Raw genomic sequence first — 19,170 nt, forward strand, 5'->3', positions numbered from 1 at the left:
ATTGTTTTAATTGGCAGATCACAGTTGTATACATTTATAGGGTACAATGTGATGTTTTGATATATGTATATGATGTGGAATGATTAATCCAAATTAGTATATCCATTACTTCACTTACAGTTTTTGTATTATGACATTTGGAATTTACTCTCAGCCATTTTAAAGTATACAATGCTTTATTATTGGGTATAGTCACCCTGCTATTCAGTAAGTCTCAAAAACTTATTTCTTCTGTCTAACTGAAACTTCATAGCATTTGACCAATATCTCTCCTTTTTCTCACCCCCAGTCTCTATCATTATATGCTATGCTTCTATAAGGTTGACTTTTTAAGATCCCATATGTAAATGAGATTATACAGTATTTATCTTTCTGTGCCTGGCTTATTTCATGTAGATTCATCCATATTATTGTAAATACAGAATTTCCTTCTTTTTAAAGACTAAAGAGTATTCCACTGTATATATGTGTGTATGTACATACATACATACACATATTTTCTTAATACACACATCCATTGATGGGCTCCTGAATTGATTCCATGTCTTGGCATTGTGAATAAAGGTGTAATGAAGGTAGAGTGCAGGTAACTCTTTGACATGTTGATTTGGTTTCTTTCAGATTGATTTTGTTTCTTGGGAATGATGGATCATATGGCAATTCTGTGTTTAGTTTTTAAGGAACCTCCATCCTATTATCCATAATAGCTGTACTAATACACATTTCCACCAACAATGTACAGAAACTGGAGGATCAAAAGTTCAAGACCAACCTGGGCAAAGTTAGCGAGACCCTATCTCAAAAAAAAAAAACCAACAGAAGGGCTGGGGACATGGTTCAAGTGATAGATTGCTTGCTTTGCATGTTTGAAGTCCTGGGTTCAATCCCCAGTACCATAAAAAATCAGTGGTCATAATACATGTCTCTGTATGTGTATGGATACATGCATCTGTGTGTTTTTATGTAGTTCTCTGCAGTTTCATCATATATGTAGGTTTGTGGATTCAGAACCACATCTAAGATACAGACCAGTACCATCAGCACAGGTGTCTTTCTGTTGATCTTTGATAACCACACTCTATTTCCTTCCTTCTTCTCCCCCCTGCCTCCAACTCTTACTTCTGATAATTACTCAAACCCTAGCCCCTGGTAAAATTTCTGTAATTTTGATATTTTAAGAATGAATAGACTCATACAGTATGTAACCTTTTGAGACTGGCTTGTTTTTCATTTAGTATGAGTCTTTGAGATTCATCCAGTTGTTTCATTTATAATAGTTTGTCTCTTTTTATTGCTGAGTAGTATTCTATGGTATGAATATACCAAGGTTTGTTTAATTTTCACCAACTTAAGGATATCTGATTGTTTCTATCTAAGAGATATTACAGATAAAACCATTATGAGCTTCTATATATAGGTTTTTATGTGAACAGAAATTTTTATTTCTCTGGAAAAAATTGCCCCAGAGTGCTATTGTAGGGATATGGTAATTACATGTTTAATTTTATAAGAAACTGTCAGACTTTTTCAGAGAAGCTATACCACTTTACATTCCTGCCAGCAACATATAATGATCCAGAGTCTCTACACTTTTGCCATTTTGGGTTTTTGTCATTGTTTTTCCTTTTAGCCAGTCTGATCGTTGTCTAGTGATTCCATCATCATTAAAATTTGTATTTTCTAATGGCTGGTTATGTTGAACATTTTATGTACTTTTTGCCAATGATTTATACTCTTGGTTAAGGTATGTTTTCCTTCATCATTGAATTTTGATGTTCTTTATACCTTCTGTATACTAGTCCTTTGTGGATATATGGTTTGCAAATATTTTCTCCTAGTCTTTAGCTCATGTGGAGCATCTTCTTAACAGGGTCTTCCACATAGCAAGAGTTTTTTGTTTTTTTTTAAATTCCAAAAGGGTCCAACTTACCAGTTTTCCCTTTGAAGGATCATGCTTTAAAGAAGTTCCAATCTAAAAACTATTTGCTTATCCCTTGGTCTCAAATTTTCTGGTTTATTCCTAAAAGCTTCATATTTTTCCATTATACATTCAGTCTGTGATCCATTTTGAGTTCATTTTTACACATAGTGCGAGGTTTAGGTTGAAATTTCTAGACTCTTTGGGGAGGGTGCCTATGGCCATTCAATTCTTCAATACCATTTGTTGAAAAAAAACCCTCTTCTTCCATTGGATTGCTTTTACACCTTGTCAAACATTATTTGGGCATGTTTATATAAGTCTTTCTGGGGTTTCTGTTCTAGACACATTAATTTATGTGTCTGTCCTTCAATACTGTGCTGTCTTTATCATAGCTATTCAGTAAACCTCAATATCAAGTAGAGTGATTTCCTTTCATGTTACCTTTTTCAAAAGTTAGTTTTTCTGGGACCATGCTGTTCCATTTTTATTTTAGAATCAGCTGATCTAATTGTACAAAAACGTTGCTGAGGCTTTTATAGGACTGGCATTAAACTTACAGATCAGTTTGGAAACAATTGGCAGCTTTTCTACGTTGAATATTCAACCCATAAACATGTCTCTTCATTTATTTAAGTCTTCTTTGGTTACTTTTATCAGTATTTGAAATATTCAGCATAAGATTCTATATTTGTTTTCTTAAATTTATACCTAAGCATTTCGTTTTCTTTGAAGTGATTGTTAATTGTATTATGTTTTTAATTTCAGTTTCTACATATTCCTTACTAATATATAGAAATATGGTTAGTTTTTTAGTTTTGGTTTCAAAAAATACAAAGAAGTAACTTTTTACTTCTGTTACCTAATTTCTTTTTTTAAATTTATCTTTAGCTGATCTGTAGAATTGTCTTAGAGACAGTTCTTACAGATTGAGTAATTGCCAGCGCTTCCTGCAAAGGAGGTGTTATTATTCTTATTTTAAGTTTATATACTAAAGCTAAGCACTTGTCACACTAGAATATGGCAGAGCTGGGATTCATAAGCAGGCTTATTCAGAGCGGTTCCCAGTATGACATGCCATATCAGGGTTAAAAACATTCTGAAGGCACTTACATGGGGTGTTTTCTCCAAAAAGAAGATGAAAACTTCCTATCTCTATGGAAGTATTAACTGGCATTTCAAGCATTTGGAAATATTGGGTTGTATTTCCTCTACCCAGTTCTTACAAAGATTCTTTATACTTGAAATTTTAAATGTTTACCAGATTGGTATTTATTTTATTCCTTCAACATATTTATAGAGTCAGATATGATGGTAGGTCTAGATGAACAGAGATGAATGAGACATGGTTTCTGCTTTATCTTGCTTACATTACAGTCAGGTAAAAAAGGGATATGTGAACAGATTGTTAGAGTGGGGTGGAAAGTGGTAGAATGCAAGAAGGGACAGGTGTTACCAACTAGTGTGCAGAGCCAGCTTATACCAGCTTGCAGGGCCAGCTGTCAAAGAACCAGGGATTTCTCAAATTGGTTCTCCCAGCAGCAGTTTGAAATTGGCTGTGATCAGAGTGTTTACACCATGGAAGTTTGCACATGCTGCACATGGGCTTTCCTTTTCCTTCCTTTCTCCTTTTTTGCTCCCCCATTCTTTCTCTTTTCTCTTTTCTTTGTTTTGTTCTTTAGTTAAGTTCCCCTCAGGACATCTAGTTCACTAGCACTTCACTGTTGCTGCAGGAACAGAGCTGCTAGATCCAACCCTCTGTCTCATTGCATGAGCCTATTCTTTCTGTCACTGTGAGTCCCAAGTTCTGCCTGGGTCAGCTGTGATTTAGGAGCAGCCTTCTGAAGCCATAGTGGCTATGGAGGAGGATGCTGCCTCTCAGTCCACTGTGGTTCTGTTCTGTTGCAGAGATTATAAAGCTGCCAACATCACCGTCAACTTGTATATTGTCAATGAGCCTTGGCTCTTCTCACTGGCCTGGTGCTCCAGGATTAACTCAGTGACCACAGACAACATTCCGCTCCTGAGTCAGCTGACTTACCCTTACTTCTTCATGGTGAGCTGAGTGTCCACAGTGTTCTTCTAAGCCCCGTGGTCTCTGTCCCCACTCCCCTGCTGTGCTGCCACTGTGCTCCCTGGGAACTTAGGAGCAGAGATAGCTGCTAATGCTGGAGATGAGATATCCTCCTTTCTTTTCCCTACAGCCTTTTGTGGTTTTCATTTATTGAATCCTTACATGTATTTTACATGTAATATGTAATGTAACCTTCCAAACTGGCCACTCTTACTGTTACCCATGAGGAAACTGAGGCTCAGAGATATCTTTGCACATGGCCTCATGATGTGAGATTCAGAATGAGGTCTGGCTGCAGGGTTTGCTGTTAACAGCTCCACCTTCTTAAGAGTATAGCAACAAGAGAAGAAAACCAAGCATGCTTAATGCCAGTGTGAAAACTGTGTCTCCTGAGCAAAATGCTCTTGAAGGGATGACAGTGTCCAGCTGCCTAACCTGGTTTCCTATTCTGGCCCTTTTTTTCCTCACTGCCAGAGGCTTGGGGACCCAAAGACCTGGTTTATAATCCCAGTTAAATCCCATCACTTACTACCTGTGGAGGGAGCCTTGCCTACCCAGGCTCTGCATTGGAGTGTGTGTTTATCCATATAGAGAGTAGGTAGACTGAGTGGGACACAGTGGCACGCAACAGAAAACCGTTTTGTAGGTTTTTGTTGTTGTTGTTATTGGAATTCACTTTATTTCTTTTCAATTTATCTGTCTTTTTTTTATTCTTTTTTTATTTTAATGTTTTTACATTTACTCACATGTATATACATTGCTTGGGCCACCTCCCTTCCACCATTTTTTTGTTTTTTTGAAATGAAGTCTTGGCTGTGTTGCCTGGACTGGCCTCAAACTCCTGGGCTCAAGCAATCTTCCCACCTCAGCCTCCCAAGTAACTGGGATTATACTTTGGTTTGTTTTCAGATTTTATAAATCATTTGCCTTTTACCAGGTACCTGGGACTCCAGGCACATACCACCACAAGCAGTTAGAAAACAGTTTAATCTCTAGGCAGAAAAACATAAGTGGGGAAGGGTATTTGGTTGCCTTCTTCATACCTCCATCTTCCGTGGTCCCTGTTTCTGACCTATTCAGGTCTAGACCAGGAGATGGGAGATTAGGGTTAAGAACACAGTCTTATAGGGCCAGCACTGCATGAAAGCATTGTGGTACAAATGTGAATGAACTTACTGGCCTTTTCCTTTCCCTGGTGACTTGAACAGCTTTTTAGAGGTAACAGTGAAGGGTGCCTTGGATGGCAGGTCCCTAGCACAGATGAATCCTTTCCACCTGCCTCTCCCTATACACCGTACAACTCTTTTCTACCTTTTGTTTTGGTACGGGGATCAAACACTTAACCACGCAAACACAACCACAGAGCTACATCCCCAACCCAACTGACATTTTTAGTTTCTTAAAAAAATTCTTTGTTTTCTTTTTTTGGTGGGACTGGGATCTGAACTCAGGATGTCACACTTAAAAGCAGGTGCTCTACCACTTGAGCCACACATCCAGACCAAAAATTAATTATAAAAGTAAACTTTTTTATTATATAAAGTGCAATGATTATGAAAATGTATAATTTAGAAAGCAGTATAACCTCCATATTCCTGTGTTTCTGAATCATTAATGTCCCAAGGTTGTCCCTTTTATTTAAATGATGCTGCTATATCTGAAAGCATTTTTCAGTTCACTATTTGAACTGATAATAAATTCATATGATTCAAAGCTCAAAAAGTACAAAAGGATACAAGTTTTTCTAAAAAAACAAACTCCCTTCCATTCCTGGTCTGGGGGCTTGGCTAAAGTGGTAGAGCACTTGCCTAGAAAGCATGAGACCCTGAGTTCAAACTCCAGTAAAACAAAACCAAAATAAACAAAAACCCAGTAACAACAACAAAAACAAAACCCCTAAAAATTAGTGTCTGAAAACAGATTTTTATTAGGTCTCATGTTCTATGGACACCAAAGTGTTCCTCTGTCCCAAGATCCCTTGACTGGGCTGAACAACCTAGGATGGACTCACTCTTTTGTCCAGTCTCACCCAGGATGACCTGGGTCTCTTCCTGTGGTCATCCATCTTCAAGGAGGCTAGCTGAGTGTGTCCCCTGGTGATGATGTGTTCCCTGCAACAAAAGAGGGCAAGTCCTGATGCATATGCTTTTCATGGTTCTCTCAGTGCTACTTGATAATGTCTACTTGGCCAAAGAAAATCACATGGCCAAGCCTAGATTCAAGGTGTGGGAAAAGTAGACTTTACCTCTTTATGGGGGTATGGGGGTGAGGGCACAGCTCAGTCACATTGTATAGGGGTTCGCCCACATTTAGGTTGGAAATCTTGTGCTTTTTTTTTTTTTTTTTTTTTTGCTTTGTGTATTTCTCAGATAGGGTTTTGCACTTTTGGTCTGGGGCTGGCCTTGGGCCATGATCCTCCTACCTATCCCTCCACATACCTGGGATTATTGGCGTGAGCCACCACACCAGATTTATTTTTGTTGTTTTTGAATCAGAGTCACCCTTATGTAGCCCAGGTTGGTCTGGACTCTCCAGGTAGCCCAAGATGCCTTCAAACTCATAATCCTCCTGCCTCAGGACCCGCTCCCCCCAAGTTCTGGGATTTCATCTTTGTGGTCATTTTTGTAAACAGTATGTAACATACATACCTCACACATTTTAGTTTAATATTCATTCACCTTTTGACAGAGACAAAGTCTTTTCTTTGAGGATAGTTTATGAGTTCTATGTTCTCTTGCCTATTTAACTAGCTATGATTTCTAATTTTTGTTTCTTTAAAGCGGGACAAGAATGTGTCATTAGGAGAAACATTCTGAATGGGGATTCTACCTGGATTCCTGTAGTCCCTGCCTTAATCTCTTAGTGTCACACCCACACCTAATTTAATTGCACTTTACTTTTTAATGACTCATTTTGTCCTCATTGAGTTTTTCAACACATTTGACTTAGCTTTTTTGAAAGTGACACACTTTTCACTCATATTTTAAATATTTGAGCTACATTTAATTACATTGCACAATTATAATAATAAAGTTGAACTAGTTTGATTCTTGGAGAATATTCAGTTTATCCTGGTGGGCATCCTGGAGCAATCAGCAGATAAGGCGTCAGTCAGTCTGTTTCCCAGAGGGGATTAAGAGCCTCAGTTTACTGATGTACATACCCAGTAGGGGCTATTGTAAGAACTAAATGTGAAAATGCCCCTAAAATTCTTAGAACTTGCCCAGCTCCTAGTAGATATTGTTAGTTGCTGTTATCGTTGATATGATCATTAGTTATTATTATTAATACCATTACAGCAGAGACCTTGGGATAGGGTGGAGAATGGCCTGAGAAAGAAGAAATAGCACCAGCCCCAGTAGCACCAAGTAAAATTGGAAGGGGAGCAAGGCAGGTGGAAAGGAAGGGTCAAACTAGGGAGTTAAGAACCTCATTTGTGCAGGTGCAGGACGCAGAGCACCATGGAATGAGTGGTTTAGGAAAAGCATGTGGAGTGGGCATGTGGGCCAGATGGCATCATAGCTTAACCTAGTTAATTGAAGAATAATGTTCAGGCAGCTGCTCCCAAATGATGGCAGCAGATTAGCTGCTTTAGCCCTCATGCAGTGTGTGCTAAAGATGAGGGTTTTGATCCCTCATGTCTGGATGCAGAAAGCTGTATTATTAAAAGCTGCTCAGGAACGTCTGGCTGTGCAACCAGGTTTGGGAAGCCATCTTGTGAAAACATAGAACCTGGGCTAGGTCCAGAATGAACTTGTGACTTGTGACCTCAGCCTTGAAGATCAAGGGAATTGGTGTGTATGGAGCATTTTGTCCCTTGTAGAACCCCTTCATGTGTGACAGTGACTGTTAGGATAGCTAGCAGTGATCTGTGTTTGAGACTGCCACCTCAGTCAAGGGTCCTTCACCTGATCTGTCCCCCCTTCCTCTCCTACTCTAGCCTGGCTAACAGAGCTAGGGACTTGGTCCATATGAGCTAAGACTCCTTCCAGCTATACAGTTCTTTAACTGTGGTTCATTTTATGCTTTTGCAGACACCAGGATACTACATGGTCATATGGCTTCTTATGGATTTTGTTTCTGCAGTTTTCATTGCTGCCGTATTTTGTTTTCACTGGTAAGTTTTTTATAATTTTACGTGAATTTCCCAAAATACAAATAACAAATGGGTTTGTACAGAGATTTGAGAAAATAAAAACAAAAGCATTTATACTTTTCCTATAATCTCATATGCAAGACAGGGTTATAATTCAAACCTTTCATTTCTTCTGATGCCGCCTGTAGCTCCTCACACTCCCTCCTCCTTCCCAACACAAGACTACATTTTCGGGATACGAACTCTCACTGGAGCATAATGAAGTTGGTTACTGTGGATTCAGTGTGGAGCAGGTGGGAGAGCACAAGATTAAAGAGTATCCAGAACAAATACCTACTCTGCCAATCTGCCATGAGCTGTAGAGCAGAGTTCTGTGCAAAGAGCAAGTGCACAGAACAGGAAGACTGTTCTGTTTTAGCACTGGCTTTGCTCTTTAGTTGTTGGGTGACCCTAGGAAAATCACTACCTCCTTTTGGAACATACTCTTTTTATCTGTCCAAGTAACACTTGAGAATCCTTGCAGGGCAAACACTACAGGATTTTTTAAGGTAGAAGAGGAATGGAACATCCTGGAAGAATGTTAGTTAGAGGAGGCCATGGTTGTTTAGACCCCATCATTTGACTTCTGACATATCCTTTAAAAGGCATGAAGCCCAACATTCTGTTCATGTGAGAATTTGACAGGGTAATGGTTTCTCTTCTGACCACTGCCTTGCATTATTGCCTTTTTTGAAAGAGGCCTGTGAGTTTATAGATGGTCTGCTTCCTTTCAGGTGGAAAGAGATCAAAAAAGAAAAACTGCTCGAAACCTGTAGCACTTCCTCAGGTAAAGTCCGAGGACTTGCCTTCTCATTCCCCATTGTTCTTAACCATTGCTTCCAAAAGGATACAGAGTCTGCTTTCCATGTGTCTGACAAGAGCTGAAGGTGTGTGAGAAATTGGGGGTGTGGGATCCAGGGAGAGGTCAGAAAGTATAGTCAGCCGCCTCTGTATCCACAGTTCTTATCTGAGAATTCAACCAAGTGGAGAGTATTTGAAAAAAAGTTACGTTGTTGTGGATATGTACTCTGTAGCTAGGCCTATGACAGTTGTATCTGCACTGAACACACACAGAATTTTCTTCTTGTCATTAAGCCCAGAATCGCTTAACAATGGGGATACTTTCTAAGAAATGCTTTCTTGCTGGGAACCAGTGGCTCATGCCTATAGTCCTAGTTACTTGGGAGGCTGAGATCAGGAGGATCACAATTGGAGGCCAATCTATGTCACAAAAAAATTTCACGAGACTCCATCTCAACCAATAGCTGGGCACAGCAGTCTTTACCTGTTATCCCAAGCTATGTGGGAAAGCTAAAATTGGGAGGATCACGGTTCCAGGTCAGCCAGGGCAAAAAAGTTTGTGAAGCCCCATCTCAATGGGAAAAGGCTGGGTATGGTCATCCTGGTTATGGCAGAAGCCTGTAATAGGATCATGGTCCAGGCCATCTTGGGCAAAAAGCGACACCCTGTCTCCAAAAATAACCAGCATGAAAAGTGCTGAAGGTGTGTCCAAGTGGTAGAGCACCTGCCTCACAAGCATGAAGCCCAGAGTTCAAACCCCAGAACCAACAATAACAACAACAAAAAATGTTTTCTTACCCAGTTTTATTGTTCTATGAACCTCATAGCAAACCTAGGTGATATAATTTATATGTATGTATATATTTATGTATACTGTATAGTGAATATGTGTGGAGGAGGAGTAATTGCTCCTAGGGCCAGCCATGATGAACAAGACAACATGATACTAAGTTAAGCACAGGAGAAAATGATGCAGTCACACTTAGTAAGCACGAGACGTACAGTCTGCTGCTTACGTAACATGGCATTGTTTTAGTTAACTTTTTTTATGAATAGGAGTATATTGTAAAAAATGGTAAAAAGAAAAGAATACATAACCAGTAACATAGTCATGTATTATCATTATCAAATATGTACCGTATATAACTGTACACTCTCAGTACAGTCTGTTTGCGTACAGCAGCATCACCACAAGCATTAATGTGTCATGATACTGTGACAGCTACGATGTAACTAAATGCTAGGACTTGTTCAGCTCCATTATGATCCTGTGGGATCAGTGTCCTGATTGACCCAAACATTATACAGTATGGGACTGTAGTTGCTAGAATACAGTGTAACAACTATTTACAGAACATTTACCTTAGGTATTTTAAATAATGTAGAAATGATTTACAATGTATGAAGGCTGTGCATAGGTTATATAGCCACTTTATTTTGATAGTACTGGGATTTAAATTCACGTCCTTACGCTTGTTAGACAGGCACTCCTGTCACTTGAGCCACACCCCCATCTACATATCCATTTTATAGAAGAGACTCAAGCATCTACACAACTTGACATCATCAGAAGTCCTGCAGATACCGAGGGATGATGATGGAGGCTTGCAGAGATTCTGGAGGACCCTTTATATCAGGCTTCACATTTGGGGCTTTATCTTCTAAACATTAAGATTCCTTGGAAGATTCAAGCATGAATGTTTATTTGTTCACTTCTTTATATATTTGTGCATCACAAAATTATTGTATACCTACTTTTTGCCAGGCACTCCAAAATATTGGAGAGAACCGTAGAGGGGACCTAAGAGAGAGGAGGGCTGACCTACACAGACCAGCAAGGAAGTAGGCAGAAGTAGCAGTTGGCACCTTGGGCCAGGCACCTAGGTACAGGACAGAGTAACTACCCTGCCCAGTGGGGTTAAGGGTGGTCTACAGGGCTTCACTTGTGGATGTCTGTTGGAAGATGGAGAAGGAAAACCGCAGTGGTCCTGGGATGCTGCACTGAAGTCCCGTCCGAATATAGTCAATCAGGAGATAACAAAGTATTTTTTATATAAATTTTTATTAGGATGTATTCATGACACGAGGCAAGGGGTTCATAGTGACAATTCCAGTTAGACTTATGTTGTACATTAGTGACATCGCCCCCATCATCTCTCCCCCTTAACCCCTCCCCACCCCACTTAAAGCAATTGCAGGAGGTTTTCTAGTTCTTTCTCATATAGGTATATGAAGTCCACCTGCCATATACCATCACCTTAATCTCCTTCCTTCACCCTCCCCACCCACCAATACCCCCCCCCACACACACAGAGTCCCTGTTTTAGTTGTGGTTTTCATAATATTTGAGTTGTCATTCAGAGGGGTGTCTCAATGTATGCCCTTTGTGGGTTGCTTTACTTTGGTCTGTTCAATACCTTAGAATACTCTCTTACCCCTTTACCTCTCACCCCCATTTTTCAACATCTTGTGGTATGCCATATTACTGATGCTCTATCATTCTCTTTTCTCTCCCCCAGAGTTCCATAGAGTAGTTACATTGTTACAAACTTGTCCTACATCTGTGTTTGTATATGGTCATGCTTGTTTTTGTGTATATGTTCATCTTTGGATCTATCTTCCATGTATGAGAAAACAATGAAAGCATGCGTCTGTTGTGTTTCTGGTCCTGGCTAACTTCACTTAACATGATGTCCTCCAGTTGCATCCGTTTAACTCGAAACCCCATGTCATTACTCCTTGTGGCTGAGTAATACTCCATTGTGTATATATATATACCATGATTTCATGATCATTCATCAGTCGTAGGGCATCTGGGTTGTTTCCAGAGCTCAGCTATTGTGAATAGTGCTGCGATGAACATCAGTGTACAGGTATCTCTACTGCATCCTGTTTTACGTTCTTTGGGGTAGATGCCTAGGAGCAGTATCACTGGATCATATGGCAGTTCTATCTCTAGTTTTTTGAGGAAAAAGAGATGACAAAGGATTTTCAAAAAGGGAGTGGCAAGGTTAGATGTCTGTGTGGGGAGATGGAAAAATGTTTATTCAGTAGAACATTTTAGGGGGTGAAGAAGTGAAATAGGCCCAGCAAGGGGAAGGGAAGCTAGAGTTTATATCTCAGATGATCATGGGGGTGGGGGTATCACAGGAAATTACTAGCTTTGGAAGCAGTGCAGTATCAAAGGGAAAGCCAGTTAGGCAGAAGCCTGTGATGTGTGGGTTATCGTTTCCTTCCTTAGTTTCTAGTCTTAACTAAAGTTGGTGCAGTCACAAAATTATAAGTTAATTTCATTTCTTGTGGACAATACTGAAGATCCCGAGATTCTGGCAGAGGGTTGGACTGCTGAGACACCCTTAAGGTCACAGGAATGGATCCACAGGGCCATGCAAACATAAGTGTAGAAATTTGAATAAAGTAAGTGGAGGTCAGTGTCCTTTATATGTTGTGAAACTAAAGTTTCAAGCCAAGTTCCTGCAAATATCTCCACATCTCAGCTCTTTAAGGTTCATGGATTTTAAGAATCCATTTCCCTAAATCTGAGGGCTGTATTCTAGCTACCTTCTGATTATCAGTGGTTGTGTTGGTGAGCTAGGGCTACCATTTTTGAAAAATGCCACAGAGTGGGTGGTGTGAACAACAGAAATTTATGTTCTCATAGTTTTGGCAGCTGAAAGTCCAAGATCAAGGTGCTAGCAAGTTTGGTTCCTGATGAGAGCTTTCTTCTGTCTTACACACAACTGCCTACTCACTGTAGCCTCCCATGGCTCTTTCCTCTGTGAGTGCTTGGGAATGAAGCTCTCTCTGATCTCTTCCTCTTCTTGTAGAACACCAGTTCTATCAGACTAGGGACATATTCCTTTGACCTCATTTAAACTCAGTTCTCTCCTTAACATCCCTGCTTTCAGAATAATATAGTCATATTAGAGTGTGTAAGGCTTTATAAATGAATTTGGAGATGGGGAGTTGAATGATTCAAGCATGGAAATGGTGAGGAAAAGCATGGATAGGAAAGAGGTTTCCCCCTACCACCACCAGGGATTGAACCCAGGGACATGGGCATGTTAGGCAAGTGCTCTACCACTGAGCTGTATCACTAGCCTGGGAAAGGGGTTTTGAAGGGAAACTTTAAGAACTGTTTGTTTAAATTTGAGCAAAGGAGGGAGCTATAATGCCTTATTGACTCCACTATGTTGAAATGGTGATAAAAAGTAAGATTAGAATAGAAAATAAATTTAAAATGTTTCCTGTTTTTAATTGTTCTTAGTTTCCTGACCCAAGTAGAAAGAAAATATATTAAAGCCTATCTGGGTACATCTAATAGATACCTAGAAGGTACAGTTTAAAATCAAACAAGGAACCAGGAAGACTGGACAGCAGCCAGGCCCTTAAGCAAAACCCACAAGCCAGATGCATTCAGGTTGAGAACAGAGCCTCATCCACAAAACACAGTGCCCCAGGTTCACCACCACCACCAGCAAGTGGGTGTGTTCTCTGTACCTACTGAAGCCATGGCTGCCCTCAAGGCTTCACTGCCTCTGTCTTGTTTCATGTAGTTTTATATGAAAAGTCTTCCAATTTCCTGCCTTTGTTCCTCTGTGACCTTTTTCTTCTCTAGCTGCTTTTAAAGATTGCTCCTTTTATTGCTGATTTTTCCTTTTTTTTTTCCTTGACAGCACTGGGGTTTGAACTCAGGGCCTCATGCTTAGAAGCCGAGAAGCAGGTGCTCGAGTGCTTGAGCCACATCCCCAACCCTTCCAACCCTTTTTTGATATTTTTCAGGCAAGGTCTCACTTTTGCCCAATCTTTGCCCCCAAGTAGCTGGAATTACATGTCACCATGCCTAGTCACTGATTTTTGGTAATCTGATTATGATAAACCTCGAATGTGTGCCCACATATTTGTATACTGCTTGGGGTTTGCTAAAAGTTTTAGAGCTGTCTGTCAGATCTAAACAAACTTTGTCTTTATTTCTTAAAAAAAAATCTTTCTGCCCTACCCCTTCCTTCCAGAAACAGTCTGGAATTCCAATTACATACATGTTAAGAGCATGATATTATCTAATAGGTTATGGAGACTATTTTTAGTCTCCTTATTTACTTCATTTAAGATAAATTCAATTGCTATATTACCTTATTGGTGTGTAAAAAAAACCTTAAAACATAAGTTTCGTTTGCCATAGTCAGGGGTTAGATGATCCTCTGCTTAGAATCAGCAACCACAGCTGTAGGTGAACGGTCCTCTTCTAAGCTGTTAGCAGAATTTAGTTCCTTAACTTGTGAGGCTGAAGTCCTCCCTGTTTTCTTGATGACTGCTAGCAGATTTCTGCTCTGATCTCCTGGAGGCTTTCCTCAGGAAGTAGCCACATCGCTCATGGCAACTTCTTCAAAGCCAGCAAGAGAATTATCTGTCCAGCCAGCTGTCATGGAGTCTCATATGATATGATATAACCATGGGAGCAATGATCTCATTGCCTTTGTCCTTGCTGTATCCCATCATAGTCATAGGTGCCACCCCAGTCAAAGGACAGATACCAGAGGCTGTCATGGAATTCTGCCTCTCCTCCCCTTCAGCTTCACTGACTTTTTCTTCTACAATGTCTGTTAATTTCAAATAGTGAACATTTACTTCAAATATGTAGACATTCCATTCAGTTCTTTTATATTTCCCCTTTTCTCCTTCATTATATTGTTTCCTTTAGATATCTGAGCATAGTTACAATAGTTTAATTACTTTAGGATCTATTTCTATTAACTGATACTTCTGGATATGGATATTTTCCTGATTCTTACCATGTCTACTATCTACCATTATTTTTCAAAAATTTTTATAGGCTATTTAACTACAAAACAAGTGAGAAGTATGGAATTATTTTACATTTTTGCAAATCTCTTTAATGTCTGGATTCCATCTCATGCAACATCACCTGTCATGTGGCCTCTAAAAAAAAACTCAATTGGACATTGATGCAGGAGTGAGAAAGAAAGTGGTGAATAATATTACTATTATGCAGACAATTTTGGTTTCAAGGATTCAGAGACCTTATTTAGTTCCCTAAATGACAGTTTGAGAACTACTGATCAAAAGTTTAACATTTATTGGTGTATATAATGTCCTCTCTCATTATTATAGATGATTTTAGCATATACAGTCATAGCCTTTAATAATTTTGTGCACTTATTTTCAAACTATTGATCAGTCTCAGTCAGCTTATTAATATTTCATGAAAGACATGAACATAAATATCCAGAAACTCAAGGAACTCTGTAGGAAGAATAACTCGGCAAAGAGATGTAGGAAATGAAGGACCAAAAAAACCCTATAAGGCATGTAGAAAACAGAAAAATAAACAGAAAAATGACAGAAGTAGTCTCTTATTACCTTAAATGTATATGGATTAAACTCTCCAAAAAAAAAAAAAAAAAGAGGATAGTTGTATGTGCCTGGAATCCCAGCACTTGGGAGACAGGAGGATCAGGAGGGAGGGAGTTGCAGAATGGATTTAGAAAAACATGATGTGGTTGCTATCTGTGAGACACTCAGTGTAGATCCAGAAAGACAAATAGAGTGAAAGTGGAAGGCCAAACACAAGTGTTCCATGCACATTACAAAGCCAAAGGCGCAGGGGTACTCATACTCAGACATATCTTTTTAAGTCCTGAAAAAGGAAGATGTATGATTGACTTCTGGAAACTACAAAACCTTACTGAGAGAAGACCCAAATAATTGGACTACATATCACGTTCATAAATTAGAAAACCAAGACTTGTCATGGAACTAACCTATAAATTCAGTCTAGTAAAAATCCCCTTCCTCCTGTGAAACAGACAGAAAATCTCACATGTGCTACTATTTCTTTCAGAAGGAAATATACTTAGGACAAGAACAACTTTTGAGTTCTGGGCTCACTTTGAATTATTTTCTCTAGATTTTGGCCCCCCCTCCTCCCATTCCTCACCATATTGTAAACACTGGCGATTTTGAGATATTTTGTTTTTGTAGATCATCTGAGTTTTAATTTCTCTTTGAAATTACGGATTGGTCTGGATTTCCTAGCTCTTTACTAGAAACTTCTATCACTCCTTTTTTTCTATTAGTCAAACAAAAATTATTTATTTAGCACTTATTATATGACAGACACTTCTGAACACTGTGTATGGTAGTAGCAGGTAAGTCTTAAGTCTCTGTCCTTAAAAACTTAAAAAGCTCCCATGGTAGTTGAGAATACTAACCAGTTAAGTTAGAAAAATGAATAATCAGTGGTTATGAACATATAAACATCAAGGAAATAACAGTCCTCCTTGCCTGAGTCCTTCCATGGTAATCTAGAGTCTCACAGTAGACTCTTAACCCCCAGCCCCAGGCCACAATAAAGCTTTCACAAGGCCTGAGAGAGAGGGGAAGAACTTAAGAAGGGAAAGTGAGGCACTAACACTTGAGAGAGAACATGGATTTCACACCTGATTGGCATGGAATGAAGAAGTAGCATTTGAGAATCTGTGTTTATATCTTTTCTATCCCACAGATAACCAGAACATAAACCTCCCAAATGAAAAAGGTGAAAATCAAGAAGCTGTGCACTTATCTAGGAAGCCTCCTGATCGAATTGTGGAACGTCCTTGGACTGTAGCAGCCCTCCACACAGCTTCACCCAGGAGCTCAAAGCAGCAGCCAGGCTCTCCCCATTTTGCCCAAGCCCCCAAGAGCTTTCATCCCAAGATGAAACCAGAGCCTATCATGAACACTGTTAACCTAGTGGAGCCCATTCAGGTCTTTGAACACACCCAAGCACCCACCTTAGAGGCCACCAGCAAGGATGCCCCCCAGACCACATCACCCATCTTGAAGGCAGATGAATCAGCAGTGCCCTTCGTAGAGAGCCCCCATCCTGAAGCACACCAAAAGACCTCCATGTCACAGTCCTCCAGAGAAACTTATGAAACTTATGTAACGGCCTATTCCACCATGTCAGACTCCTATGAGATGAAATCTCCAAAGAAGGATTAGCCATACCTCGCCCCCTTCTTCCTCTTCCTCTCTGTGCTTAAGGGTGGGTGATGGTGGGGAGTGATCAGGAAGGCATACAGAAGGGACTTTGAGGAGAACCATTCTGGCCCAGCCTCTCTATATAAAATGCATCTTTCAAGGGATGGTGAAGAGGAAACAATGGTGTGTGGTCTTGGAACTAGAAGTGGGTATTACAGGGTTGTCTCAACACCTGCGTGACTGGTGACAGCAGCATGTAATAAAGACAACCTCTCAAGAACCCAGAAGGTAAGCGATATATTCTTTGGCGAGTGATCACCCAGGCTGACAGATGGAGGATGGGAACATCCCTTAGTGATGTCATCCTGAGTCAGGGAGCTGAGGTGGCATGGGCATTAGTCAGACAAAGCATTCTTCCCACACACATTCTCTGCTACAGCGTGCAGTATGTGGTTCACTGATTACCCAGTGTGGTGATGGGGATGACTCCATGTTCACTCAGTGAGTAGCCTTTGACCTTAAGGGGAAACTAGAGCTTACAGCAAGCATCGGAAGCTCTGACTGGGGAGCCTGAAGACAAGCAGGAGTGAGTTGAGTTGCACTGTGTGACCTTCACCTAGTCACACTGTTTCTCTGGGGCTTAGTGCCCCTTGGGTATGATATGATGGGGGGGGCAAAACACCACAGCACTTTCCTCTGGCCCAGATTGATCTTAATACTGTGGAGCCATGCGGACATTAGTGGGGCAGGCTACCTCCTCTTGACTCCACATCATTGTCACAGAGAATGGGGCTGGCTGGTTTGGGACCTCCACTCACACACACCAGCCCCTCCCTCCTACACAGGCAGCTGGGGGATCAGAAGCAGCACTCCCTAAGGGTTGGTCAGGCACTTAGATGTGGATGGCCCTGACATTTGAACATGTGAGGGCAAGAGGGACCTAGCCCCCCCCTTCAGTATCAAAGAGACCTTGAGGATAGGTCACAAACACTCCCACCTCTAAGGATTTTTCACCATCACATCGCTAGTTATTCATCCCAGCTGCAGCCCAGAAGTTATCACCCCTGACCCACCTGAAGCCTGCACCCTCAGACCTACCCCAATCACACCAAACTTATTAGTTTCATCGTAGTCACAAAGCAGTATTTTGCAGATATCCACTGGATGCAAGGATTTAAGCCAAGGCAGTGTTGTTCTTAGGGTTTTTGGACATGTCTTGATAAGCCAAGGAGAAGTTTCTGGCAGGGTACAAAGGCCATTATGTCTCCAGTGGCACTAATTAGGAGCCAAAAGCTGACTCCTTCTCTAGACCCCAGCCTTTGCACACATAGGCCTCTACCGCTCAAGACTGATGTCCGGCTTTCCCCAACCTGCCTTGCTCAGCTGGATTCTTTAGGATGTTTTCACACACTCTGAGCTCAAGCACTCCAAAGCCCAGACCAGCTTAGCCTGGCAGGCACAGAGGAAGCAGGCCACTCCCCTACAGGTCCCTGCCCTGTAGGGGACCCCACACCCCTTCTCCCAGGAAGGACACTGCAGGGCCAGAGGATAAACACATGCTTTATGCCCTGAGGTGATCAGGGAGACAGCAGGGACCCAGCACTCACACTGTAATGTACAAAGGTAGTCTGTCTGCCTCATCCCAGCTGATGATGCTGGACTTAGGGGAAGCAACCCAGTCCCCTGGGTTTCAGAGTATCCTTGCTCAATGTACACTGTGGTTGTTCCCAATGTCTACAGCTGGGTTGTCCTCTCAATTCCCCTGGCCCCTTGGTGCACAGAAAGTCAAAGGGGATCATGTGGCAGGGCTGGTCTGAGTCAGGAGGGGCATCCAAAGAGCACTGGAAAGGCTACAGTAAGCTAGGACAGGAACTAACCCAGGTGCATGGGTGAATGCAGGAAGTTCTGATCTCACACAAAATGGCTCAGAGGCCCAGTTTGTGGCCAGCCCAATGTCCCCGCCTGGATGGCAAAACTTCTCCCACCTGTAGGGGTAGCTGATGGGCCCAAGCAGCAGGCACAGAGCCTGCACTCTCCCACCCACTGTTCACTTGCCACTCCTGGAGCCTCGCTGTTTGCTCATGGCAGTAAGCATCTGGCTAATGTAAGAAGTCAGGAGGTCATCCATCTTGTAGCCCTGCAAGCAGAGATGAGAAGATAAGCAGCACAAGTGGGACAAGGGTCAGACCCAGCCACAGCTCCCAAGACCAGGCCAACTCCTCCTTGGCTCAGAACTTGGTCTCCCCATCTACACAT

At 41.1% G+C, this 19,170-nt stretch overlaps 2 protein-coding genes across 3 annotated transcripts in view; one reads left to right on the forward strand and one right to left on the reverse strand.

Annotated features, from left to right (window-relative positions):
• The window catches only part of Gdpd4 (glycerophosphodiester phosphodiesterase domain containing 4), an 85,379-nt gene extending 68,444 nt beyond the window's left edge, over positions 1-16,935 (forward strand). The window contains exons 12-15 of the mRNA XM_074072307.1: positions 3,827-3,974; positions 8,027-8,109; positions 8,862-8,914; positions 16,454-16,935. Coding sequence (XP_073928408.1) covers positions 3,827-3,974; positions 8,027-8,109; positions 8,862-8,914; positions 16,454-16,935 — 766 coding nt within the window. The remainder of the gene's footprint in view (positions 1-3,826; positions 3,975-8,026; positions 8,110-8,861; positions 8,915-16,453) is intronic.
• Positions 15,011-19,170, reverse strand: part of Myo7a (myosin VIIA) — a 72,720-nt gene continuing 68,560 nt past the window's right edge. For both annotated transcript variants that reach the window (XM_074082472.1, XM_074082480.1), the window contains one exon: positions 15,011-19,051. In XM_074082472.1, coding sequence (XP_073938573.1) covers positions 18,962-19,051 — 90 coding nt within the window. In that variant the 3' untranslated portion in view covers positions 15,011-18,961. The remainder of the gene's footprint in view (positions 19,052-19,170) is intronic.

Source organism: Castor canadensis, chromosome 1 (assembly GCF_047511655.1).
Source record: "Castor canadensis chromosome 1, mCasCan1.hap1v2, whole genome shotgun sequence".
NCBI lineage: Eukaryota > Metazoa > Chordata > Mammalia > Rodentia > Castoridae > Castor > Castor canadensis.